At 48.4% G+C, this 12,301-nt stretch overlaps 1 protein-coding gene across 1 annotated transcript in view; it reads left to right on the forward strand.

Moving 5' to 3' along the window:
- The window catches only part of LOC119092448 (1-phosphatidylinositol 4,5-bisphosphate phosphodiesterase classes I and II), a 75,287-nt gene extending 66,155 nt beyond the window's left edge, over window positions 1–9,132 (forward strand). The window contains exon 13 of the mRNA XM_037215410.1: window positions 9,100–9,132. Within this exon, the coding sequence (XP_037071305.1) occupies window positions 9,100–9,132 (33 nt within the window). The remainder of the gene's footprint in view (window positions 1–9,099) is intronic.
- The last annotated feature ends 3,169 nt before the right edge of the window (window positions 9,133–12,301 follow it).

Genomic DNA, 12,301 nt, shown 5'->3' on the forward strand with positions numbered 1-12,301 from the left:
GAGACTGCAACGCCTGGCGTCGAGGTTTTCGAATTTGCGAGCGCGCATGATAAAAAATCACGTTGCATAAATTGTACCACTAATCAATTCCGACTGAATGTTAAATAATCCCAGCCAAACATGGCATGGCCACGTTATTACACATTGTTGACCACTCAATTTAAAATCAAATTTTGATCTTCAAATTTCGATCAAACATATCTGTCTACAATCGACCTTCGTGAATCCCTTAATGTCTGTCGAACCAAGAAAAAACATTCCGACAAAGCTTCTGAATTATATCACTTTACAAAGGGTGCACACACACCATTGTAAATAATGGGCATCGGTTATTTATTCCATGTGGTCGTTCAACGCCTGATTTCTGGAGTTAATTTATTTCAAAACACAAACAAAATTGATATCAAGGTAGCGTCTGGTTTCTGTTCTGGTTGCAAGGTAAACACAACAATGAAGCGATGAAAGCCGTATTCCATGTGAACAAGTAAGCTATATCCGGGGATTTTTGGTGGGGTCACTATAAGAGGGGCTTTTGTCAACACTATGATCCCCTTAGCAAGGCTCTGGCTACGCCCCTGGCTACACACAAAAGCAGATCAAGTCTTCTGCGCTTGATGATAGCAATTAAATGTTCGTTGGGCCGATTCAAACCTAAGACAGGCATTTCCTCGGGAGCCTTTTTTCTGGAGTGGTGTGGTGTAAGGGAGGATAATTCGGAAAAAGATACTGTTGCAGGTGTCGAACATGTTTTACACACCAATTAATAGCAATGCTGATCCAGAAATATGCAAAAAAGCAGCCATGCGATCAATTCACATCGCCCTCCCCCCCCCCCCCCCCACTTTTTGAAGCATTCCCTACGCCTATGACAGGAGCTTTCCCTTGACCATGAAAAGCTCCTCTCGGTATTGACGATGCCACGCTCTTGCTCATGAAATAGGGCTCCGAAGAGGAAAGGGAGGCTGAAAAAGCCTGCCTAACGACCTCACGCTAAAATGTTCATCATGAGGAGCACGAACCTCAACCGATCACTATGATTGCGGTGCATGTTAGAACATCATCTCAGTCATGACAGGAGTTTCCTGCCGTAGACTGATTCTCCATAAAACAACCTTACATTGTAGGGGGGGGGGGGGAGGGAGGCGTGCGCAGCATAATTCTCAACAGCACAATTCTCTGGCTACTAAATTTAGTCCTAAATGTGCCATGGTTTGATACCGTCATGATACCTTGCACAACACTGATTGAGAGCCAGCTGACAGCCGTTATACCATTCCCACTTTCGCGGGCGTGTAGCTCAGAAGCTAGAGCGGTCAGATCTTAAGGACAGGATTGTGAACAGCGCCGGAATGCCTTCAAGATGGCTATTTTAATTTAAAACCCCATATATATGTGGAGCACTCCCTCAAATATACTCGCCTCATGCGGCCACTTCTCAATGACGGGGCCTCCCGCAGCGATGTCAGTACCGAACATAGCAGATCATTTTAGACCCACTGTGTCATTTGGAATTCCGCCCAAAATTCGAGCATGAGAAAGCTTACTCACTCACTTCCTCACGCAAGAATGCTTACTCACTCACTCTGACGCTGAGGTGAGTGATATCCCATCCTGTCCATTTGGTGTCCCTCCCCCCCCCCCCCCCTCCTGCGTCCCAGATGTGAAGCTCGCGGTTATTCTGGCAGCAAAATTGGGAGATTCTCGGAGAGGGACTCAACGGCCGACCCCAAACCTGTTGACAACTCCATGCTCCGAGCCTATGGCGCAGATTGACACCAAACTTCACCATTTGATACGGCTTGTTCGATTACGTATCCTTTCCAGACCAAAGGTGACTTTGAATCAGGTCAAGTCACACACATTTTACTAAAGCGGAGGAAAATAGGGCTACAGACAATCCTATGCCCGAGCGCATGAAACCGACCAGCATCAAACCTTCACCAACCGATGCGCCATAGTCGATGTCCAGTTTCTCCAGAGCATGTTGACAATAGGTCAGGTCAAAGGTCACAAAAATGTCCTAAACCACCAATATTGACTATAGACAACCCCATGCTTTGAGCCTATGGGAACGATTAGGATGAAACCTTCACCAATTGATGTGCTCAGTTCGATATCCTATCCTTTTCAGAATAACCTGACCTGCAGGCGCCCCCATGCTCAACAACCCCAATCCCTTCTCCAGCCCTGTTTTGGGTTTTAAGCGTTTAAGGCGACCTTTGACCTGACCCAAGGTTACCATGTTCTGGACAGGATGTCATATCGACTATGGCACATCGAGCGGTGAAAGTTTAATGCTGATTGGGGTCATAGGCTTGGAGCATGGGTTATCTGCAGCCCTACTTTTACGTTTTTTGTATTTTTGGTTACCTTTGGCCTGGACCAAGGTCACCATATTCTTAACAGGTTAGACTTTCTACCACGAGGCATCGAATGGTGAAGGTTTCGTGTCCATCAGTGCCACAAGCTTGGAGCACTGGGCTGTCAGCAGATTCGGTTGGCCGTTTCGTGCCTCCCGATTTTCGGCGTGAACGTGGCGGCGTGGACTGTTCGGAGTCTGGCAACACACAGCGTCCCGGTCGAGTGGTAGCTGTAGCTGTGTCACGACCGGTAGCTGTGTCACGACGCAAGGTGTAATGGAGAGGTGGGACCACCCCAGTCCACACCAGTGCGCGCGGAGCGTCGATGCGGGGGTGTGGCCGCCCGTCGCGCGGAAGAGGGATGGAAGAATCCACGGCGATTGGTCTGCGTCTGGAGCGTCAGTGTTCGCGAGCCGGGCACCGGAAATGCCTAGGCCCAATGCCTCAGCAAGTAAGGGATGCCGTTCACGGCATTTCGTGGTCTCTGGGGGCACGATGCTCATGGCTATCCCATACCAACGTGGTGTCCTGTCATCCCATACCAACGTGATGTTCCCTCATCCCATACAAACGTGGTGTTCCATCATCCCATACCAGCGTGGTGTCCCGTCATCCCATACCAACGTAGTGTCCCGTCAGGGTTGTGGGTTTACAAATGAGTCGGGAGAGGGGGCTTAACATTGAAAAATGACGAAAGCTATCCACAAAATAGTCAACAAACTAGTTTCTCTGCAACGTGCCCCCTTTCCTCTCAAGGTTAGGAGAGCTCAAGATGAGACGGGGGGGGGGGGGACTATTGCCTGTGAACCTAACTTAAAACATGGAGCCTGGTGAAACCTGCTCTCAACATACACCAACAAACAGGTTTCTGCCGTGTTTAACCCACTTCTCATAGTTAGGGGAAGGGGGCTGCAACCCTGCCACTGAAAAGGAAATTATACCCTTGTGCCCCATGTATGATTAAGAAAAGTCAGTCCACAGCTGGACTTCCGTTAAATCAAGTCCGTTAAATCGCTTAAGAATGAAATTGATCTTAAAGAGAATCCGTAAACCCATTAACATTTCATTTCGCAATCATGGTGCTGTCCTGGAAGGTTGTGAGCTTGTGTTGAAGATTCACTGAAATTTGGACTCGAATTCCAAAGTGCATTTAGTTGGGACTTGCATTCAGATTTGGGGCTCGAATAGACAACTAGATTCAAATGTGTTGATATTTTTGCATCTAGATATTGAGACCATAATGGTCTCAATTACAGCCGAAGAATTCGCACTCTCAGACCGAGAATGACGAATATTCGTCTTCATCATAAGGTCTGACCATGCAACAAGGATTTAGCTGCGAGTCCAGTTCGAACATATTCTGCAAGAAACATTGCAATTTTGCGAAGGGGCCGCCAAACTAGCGTTTTATCGATCACTGGTATTGAGCAGCCCTCTCTTAAGTTGTTTCTACAAAACGATTGACTCTTTTGTTAAGAGTGGAAGTGCCTCCTCACTTAAAATGGCTGTTGGGTAATACATAGATTGGCCACTGTGGCAAGTCCAGTTGGCAGGTGTATGTCATGTCCCAAACAAAGAGTGGTGTTGCGGAGGCGGCCTCGCAGCTAGCATTACGCGGTGGCCAACGGGACGACAAGACGATGGCGTATCTGAAAGAAACTCCTTCGAACGTTTTATGGATCAGTCCGTAGGTTCAGAAGGCAGTTCTAGCCATTTATTTCACCTGTGCGATTTGCGGTTTTTAGCCCCAATCATCATCAGACGCGTCGTGGGAGCAGATCATCATTTCCAGCAATACTAAATTTTAACGTAGTGACGAAACCTCTATTTTGGATGTCATGTAGCTGTAGACAGGACAAAAAAGCAGAAAAAAACATACTCCTTGTCTAAATTTTGAAAGACCGCTCATAGCCTTATTCCTCGGAGAACAGTCAGGAGAGTGGAAGGATAGATGCTGTGATATTTCGGCTACATGTCTTTATCGAAATGACTATCAGTGGTAAATTTAAAATAACCTGCCGATGCTTCTCGATTGTTCACATTTTTAAGCACGCCACAGTTTTTACAGGTCACCAACATTCAGAGGATTAAAAACGAGCACTGGTCAACCCTCGCTACAATATAAATGCTACAGGCATATCCAACACAGAAGTAAAACACACGAAAAAATCGTGTAGATGGAAACGAACTCAAGTAAACGGGCATCACGCATTATGCATCATTCAAACATGCCAGCTATATCCAGTAAGCTGGCATCACGCATCACGTATCGCTCACATATGCGAACGATTTCAATTCAACGGGCATCGCGATTAATGCGTCAGGCTTCACTCACACATGTCAACGATTTCATGCTAGCACGAATCACACATCAAGGCGCTGATCACATTAGTAAAATCGGCCATGACGAGCCCTGTTAGTTAAGGTCTGGTCGCCGACTTCTTGTAAGAATGTACTTACTTGTTTTCCTGTCTGGATGGCCCTGTGCTCTGCAGATGTTATCTGCAGATGTTTGAGCTCTCAAAGGGGTATGGGGTCTGTATACCTCCCTGGATTTCAGCCTAAGTGTTTTCTGTCAAAACATGTCGTCGAAAGTCGAATTTCTCTGTCTTGTTTTAAGCCTCTCGCAGGTGTTCATTATATCTCATACGAACAGGGCGTATTGGCTCCGTGACATAGACAGTGATCTCCCATGCTCTTCGAACAGTTTACGCTTACTTTCGTAAACCACGTTTTTGTTGCGTGCAGCCCCTTTGAAGCCCAGACTTGCATAGATAACACCTATTGCCCCCCCCCCCCCCCCCGGGCAGTCAAGCTTCGAGACAGAAGATTTCACCAGATGCTTTTTTTGCCTAGTGCTGTGTTTCCAAGCCATGTGTACGCACAGTTTCATTGTCTAATACTGCCTGTTATTTTCCAAAGCAAGTGCTCATCTATGTAAGGTGGTGTTTAGAATCTGTTTTCCGAGAGGGCGTGTTCCCGTTTCCTTCCACCCATCCCCTCACGTGCTCTATTTTTTTTTTTACCTCTTCCAACATCCTACCAGTGGTCGTCGTCGACTCAATCGAGTCGACGTCGATTTCGTCGTATATCGTCGAAGTTGAAGCAAATATCCATTGCCCAACAGCAAAGCCCATATTTTGTTTCTGCCACTTCTGTCTTGTTCACTACTTGATGAGCTGTCTAGGGCCCTACGGTAAATGTTTAGAATTATATTGGCTTAGTGGAAGTTAGACACACAGATTCGCACCCGAGTGCATCACTACGTACTTCATACATCACTACATTCGCACTACCTAGCAGAGTTGGTGGGCTTGTCAAAAGGCTCCGTTTCTAGTGTTGTACGGTTGTTTTTCCGTTTTTACCGTCACCATTGTATCCAATTATGGAACCCTTTTTCCGATCCCTGTATGCTCTATGCTATGTTGTAAAGGCTACATAGGGACGGTAATAGTTAATCAACTTAACAAGTTCTTGAAGGCCACACTGTCCGTCCATACTCCAGCATAATCATCGATGTATCTAGCCACAAAATTTAATTTTTAAGAGTCTAGCAGCCAGACCCTTCGTTTCAAATTAGTCTAAAAATATCGTCGCCAGAGGAGGAGCGCATGAGTTCCCAATTGCTATGCACAGCATAGCTATGCTCGCCCATTGAAAACAACTTATTTGGGTAGATGCATCGATGATTACGCTTGAATATGGACGCACGGACAGCGTGCCCTTGAACCGTTTTTGGAGTCCATGAACAACCAGCATCCCAATTCAGCCTTTACAATGGTTCATACAGGGGATGGAAATGGGACCCCAAGTTGGATACACCAGCGACGGTAGAAAAGAGGAACAACCGCACAACATTATACGTGGGGCTCCTTTTCAAGACCACCAGCTCTGGTATAATTTTGCACTGCGGATCTGCGCATCCAAGTTCTACTAAACACTATACAACACGTAACATGTTCCATAAGACCCAAAACAACTTATGAAGTGGTGAAAAAGGAAAGATCATAATCAAAATATGGACTTTGCTGTCGGGCAAAGTATGCTTTTGGGCAATGGACATTCTCCACGACTAAGATATGATGTTGGAAGAGGTAAAACGTATAGAGCACGTGGGCGGATGGGCGGCAGCACACTTACGGTAGAAAGAAACGGGAAAACGCCCCGTCGAACGACGAGTTCTTACCACTATTTTACATGAATGAGCACTTGCTTTGGAAAATCAAACACATCGTTAGAAAATCAAAACTATGCGTACGGTTAGCTTGGAAGAACGAAAATAAGCTTAAAAGTATCTGGTGAAATGTGTTGTGTCGAAGCCCTAGCGCCCGGAGGAAATAGGTGCCATTTATGCAAGCCTGGATTTCGCGAGGTTTGCATGCAAAAAGCGTAGTTTACGAAATTAAGTGTGAACTGTGTGAAGAGCATAGTAGGAACATAGACAAAAAGCAATGTTCATGTCCGGGAGTCCATGCGCCTTATCCATTTGAATATAATGGACACCTGCGACACGGTTAAAACAAAACAGAACTGCTCGTCTCAGCAACCATTTTTTGACACAGCACATTCAGGCTGAAATCCAGGAAGATACAGACCCTATGCCCCTTTTAGATATCAAAATCATCTTCGGAGCACAGGACTATCCAGACCGGAAAACAGGCGAATCCATTTTTTTCAAAAAGAAGTCGGCGACCAGACCTTAACGTGCAGGGCTCATCATTGCCGATTATGCGAATGTGCTTAGTGCCTTGATGTGTAATGTGTGCTAGCTTACAATCGTTTACATGTGTGAGTGAAGCCTGACGCGTGATGTGCGATGCCCGTTTAACTGAAATTGATTGCGTGTGTCAGTGATATGTGATGCGTGATGCCGGTTTACCTGCACTCATGTGCGTGGAAAAGTGATGTGTGACGCCTGTTTACTCGAATTCCTTTGCATGTACACGATTTTTTCGCGTATTTTAGTTTCTTATTGGATATGCACTGTGTGGTAGTAAAAACTGGCAATTGCTTTTTGTTTAATCCCTGCATGTTGATGACCTGTGAGAACTGTAGCTCGCTGCTAAAGAAAAACGTGAAAAATCGAGTAGGTTCGGGCGGCAATGTTTAACCTACTGTTGATATTCGTCTTGATAAAGGCTTATAGCCGAAAAATCTGTGCGTTTGTCTCTCCATTCTCCTGGTTGTTATTCAACAAGGAATAAGGCTTTTAGCAGTGTGTTATCTATATGCAATAGTGCTCCTCGCAAATGCACTTGACCTCCGACATTTTTGAAAGCCACGAAATGATTTTGAAAGACTTCCGAAAGCGTGATATCACGAGACATGGTCGTCCTCGCTTGCCCGTCGCCCGCCGCGTGGAGTTAGTTTAGCCGGAAACGCTTGGTGTGACGAAAACTGCGACCCCAGACACCGATGCTTAACCTCGAAAGATTGTAAACGATCTAGCTCGAATTCGGGTGATGCAATTAGTTTCAGCTGTCGATTCTGAAAAGGATAGACTTTCTCAGGCCAACAGGGTCGGTCACAGATCCTACAATGTCCTACAGATCCGTGACCCTTTTGGACACGAAGTAGGCTCTTGCCTTTCCTGGGCCAAGGGCTCCGTCTGCAGAACACTGAGGCCCCATTTACCTTTCACGGTCAGGAGCTGAGGAATTCTTCCGTCCCAGCCGTGGGTGCCTTTCGACTATCATTTTGACGGGACGGGGCCGGTGCCCCCCGATCGATCCGAAGGTCCTCAGAGGGAAAATGATTAAGTACTGCACTCCCAATGATCACAGCGACACCAGATCGGCTTATCGGGCGTCTAGAGAATTGTGGCAGATGACGCCCTTCGGTACTGACCGCTGACTGATATGGGACCTTTCCACTGTCTTACTGTGGGCTCTTTCACCGTGGGTTATGGACTTTTCACCGGTTAAAGGCCGGGTGTCGCCCGCGCTGGGCTGTAGACAGAAAGACTGTCGTGCCGCGTCGGCCGCGTTCCCACAATCTATTTCTTCCAAAATTGTCTCCGACTTTGCCGGCAGGCCCTGCGGCGGTTTTCTCCGCGCTATAATTGGTCTAGATTCTAGAGGCACATCTTCTATTGTTGTTGCATTGTACCTCAAGTTATTAAACTTGTACACGATGTCTAACTCCACGCTCGGTACTGGCCTTGTCTAGTGTGTCCGTGCTTATATGTGTCCGCTAATGTATCGAACGTCGGCACGTCTAGCTCATCACGTTTGTTGTCCTCATGGGAGCAGCGAGAGCTCAAGTTTAAATAGTACTTAAATCACCCATTGGTCGTACGTTGATCGGCCCCCGTCGTTCCGCGCTCCTGCCGTGCACAGGATCAATGTAATGGAAGAATGCATGCAATTAAAAAGTGTTGAGAGTTGGTGGTCGTCTGAACAAATCAATGATTCGAAAATAGCTTTTAAACATGAAACGAGTTTGGTGGAACTCGTGTGAAATTGGCCAGGCGTCAACCGGGTCGTTTAGGTCTGGTCAAAGCTCCGATCACGCCGTTTAGGTCTGGTCAAAGCTCCGATCACGCCGTTTAGGTCTGGTCAAAGCTCCGATCACGCCGTTTAGGTCTGGTCAAAGCTCCGATCACGCCGTGTAGGTCTGGTCAAAGCTTCGATCACGCCGTTTAGGTCTGGTCAAAGCTCCGATCACGCCGTTTAGGTCTGGTCAAAGCTCCGATCACGCCGTTTAGGTCTGGTCAAAGCTCCGATCACGCCGTTGACAGGGGAAGGACAAGCAAAAAGACGACCCCTCGTAGACTATACTGAAAACCACACACGTGTCGATTTTAATCCTCCGGGAGCAGTTGCCCCATGGATGCAGAATGAGCTGACGCTGGGCCAGGGATCAACGCAACTCACCCTCCTGGGGGCAGATCAGTCGAAGGTCCAGCACCAGATGGTGGAACCGGGCCGCATCGCGGCGCAGCCACTATTCTACTTTGTCCGCTCGGCGCCGCAGGGTCCGAAGGGCCACTTCGTTCCGTCGGGCCGCATGCAATGCAGCCTGAAACAAGCCGACATCTTGTCATGTAACGTACCGCCACGCCTGATAAACAGAACCAACAACGTATAATTCGGGACGGGGGGGGGACGGATTGCTTGAACGCTGCATAAATCTTAAGGAAATGCTCTTCACACGGACAGTGCAGAGGGGACAAATTGCTTAGACTCAGCTAGTCTCTAGGAAGTACTCTTCACTCTGTAATTCCAGAGCGGAGGAATAACATCGTGCGAAGAGCACTCGGTGCATCATCGGTATGCGATACCTAATACAACTGAAACCGTGCTGAGCATAACGGCAAGGGCGAGACCCGTGCTCACCTCTAGCTGCCAATTCGCTGCCCGGAGGCCGCTTACCTCTGGCCCGGCGGCGGCGAGGTCCTCCCGAAGCCTCATGACTCCATACGGCCTTCCTCGGGCCCCTCGCTGCCGTACTCAGCACTATTCGAGGGTGACAGGAGGCTTGAGATCTTCGGCATGGGGTAATAGCATGCCTCCCCCCCATGGACGCCGCATTTGTATCGAGTGTGCGGTCCGGACCGCGTAGCCAAGCAGCTTCGACCAGCCAGGACCCCAGTAAAGACATTAAATCTTGTCGCCAGACCGGCGGGGGGGGGGGGGGGGGGAGGGGGTACATCTCTTGGTGCGTGGGGCAGCACCCGCAAACGCACAGAGCCTCGCGTGCGGGACCGACACTACGGTAGGCCCGCATCCATGGCCAAGCCGACGCCTACCTAACGGGATGCGGAGTCCCTCTAGCGGAGATACCCACAAATAGAGGTGGGCGACACGGCCACGCTTGAAATCGTGAGCCTCAACTAGAACAAGCAGTGTTACCTAGCGACTGAGCTGAAAACGACAGGTCTGGTAACGGTACCACATAATATGGAGTTCGCCTCCATGGAGCGTAGCTTCCACTGAACTTTTTCACGGCGGAAGGGCTGGAGGGAGCTGAAATTTTCAGATATAGGAACAGCAGTTAGACGAGGCCAGTACACCGTTCTAATCCCCCCATACTTGCATAAGCAAACACGTATGAATGACTCCCTTTAGGCTTGGACGGGTTATCGAGGTATAGCAGGAAGGTATGCGGGGATGAAGTGTTTATTGAATATGCATAGAATGGGCTGGGAGATGTGAACACCGATCAGGAGTTGCAAGGAAAGGAAAAGTTTTGACCTATTGTACATCAAAAGGAATGAGGAATAGCATCCTAGCAATAACAACCATTGCTTCTACAGTTTTCATCACCCCTTTCACAACCAAGCTTATCGGGACAACGCATTTGGTGTCGTCATGGAAAACCTACATCAGAATGGGATTAGTGATGCGAGGATATGGTCACTTAAAGTTTATTTTTCTTCCCTTCCGCAGCTTCATATCAAATAAAATAGATCCATCATCCCTGACCATAATTTTCAGCGAGCCTTTGGCTAGTCATCCAGTTACTGACGGGTCGAGGCATGCATTTTACAGTACGTCTACGTCAAGAGCTGCGTGTGCTGCAAACAAAGCACTGCGTTTTAACTAGCAACGTCCATCTTCAAACTAATTATTGCGTAAAGACTCGCGCGGCCTACGAATTTGCTGATGCATCGTATCTGGGTCTAGATACTTACACCACGTCCATTCCTCGCCTGAATTCTCGCTTCCTCGCTTAAATCCACCACCTGCTCAGAAGCCTTATGTATTAAAATATAATATATATTCGCGCCTTTATGCACGCGACGTTAATCTACATGCGCGCAATACACCTGTCCGCGATAGTTCAAATGGCATAATCTTGCATGTATTGCGACCAGCCACCGGTTTCATACCACTGCTCAATCCCATTATACCCTGTGCACCCGCTGCCTACTAACGCGCGCCCATCTCGCCCGAAACGGTCCACTACTAGATAATTTACATAGCGCCGCGCACCGGACTCACAATCTTACAGAATGCGCCACAGAGCAAGGAGTGTACGTCGAAGGAAAGGGGGGGGGGGGGGGCGGGGGCTTGGTAACAGGATACGAACCCAGGAGAGTAGACGTTTGCTGTTCAAAGTTTCTGTTTTTGGACTAACATTTGGCTGTCTTGTCACTTGAAAAGAGTCAAGCGCTGCCGGAAGCCAACAGGAGTGCTCTGGTCAGGGGCACGTGTCGACCTGGTCTCCTTCTCGAGCTGGTCTCCTCGTCGAGCTGGTCTCTTCGTCGATCTGCCCCCCCCCCCCTCCGACGTGCTACGATCCCTCGTTTTCACCAATTGTCAGTTCCGCCCACTAGACTCTGGGCTGGTCTCTTCGTCGCAATCCCTCCCATTCTTTTCCTATTGCCTCCAAAGTGCTATGTTAATTTCTGACATTTGTTTCGTCAGCCGTTGCATGTCGACGTTGTGCCGACAGCTGGCGCCCTGCTCTCCAGAGCATCCACCCCTCGGCTCTCGGCCGGGAATTCTCAGGTCCGTCGGTCGGCTGTCCCGCGAGCCCAAAGGCGGGCACTGGAGGAACCGCGTTCGCAGTACGCATGCATGTGCCCAGCCGTGCCGAGGTGCATTCTCTGACACCCTGTGCGCAGAGATTGTTCTGCTGTGGTTTTACCTCTCCGCAGCCGCCTGTCGAGCCTGTGCGATCCCTAGTGTCTGGGCCTGATTTCTGAGCGTCGGCTAACATCTCTGTGGGTGTTACAGGGAGGCTTATGTATAGGTATATCCATGCATAGGTACTTTGAATTAGAATGTATTTTCTGCATTTTGGCGCGCAATCATGTAAGCAAGAAAAAATGTAGGCTCCACTTTACATTTCAAAACCCCCCTCCACCAGTCGCGTTTTGGGCGCAACATGACCTCAGAAGTCAGCGCGCCCTAAAACCCCAATCGCCATCAGCATCATCCACTAGGCGTATCCTCGCGACTCTGATTTACATTCTAACCTTGACGGTTTTCCAA

The sequence above is a fragment of the Pollicipes pollicipes genome, unplaced genomic scaffold, assembly GCF_011947565.3.
Source record: "Pollicipes pollicipes isolate AB1234 unplaced genomic scaffold, Ppol_2.1 Scaffold_3447;HRSCAF=4054_pilon_pilon_pilon, whole genome shotgun sequence".
NCBI lineage: Eukaryota > Metazoa > Arthropoda > Thecostraca > Pollicipedomorpha > Pollicipedidae > Pollicipes > Pollicipes pollicipes.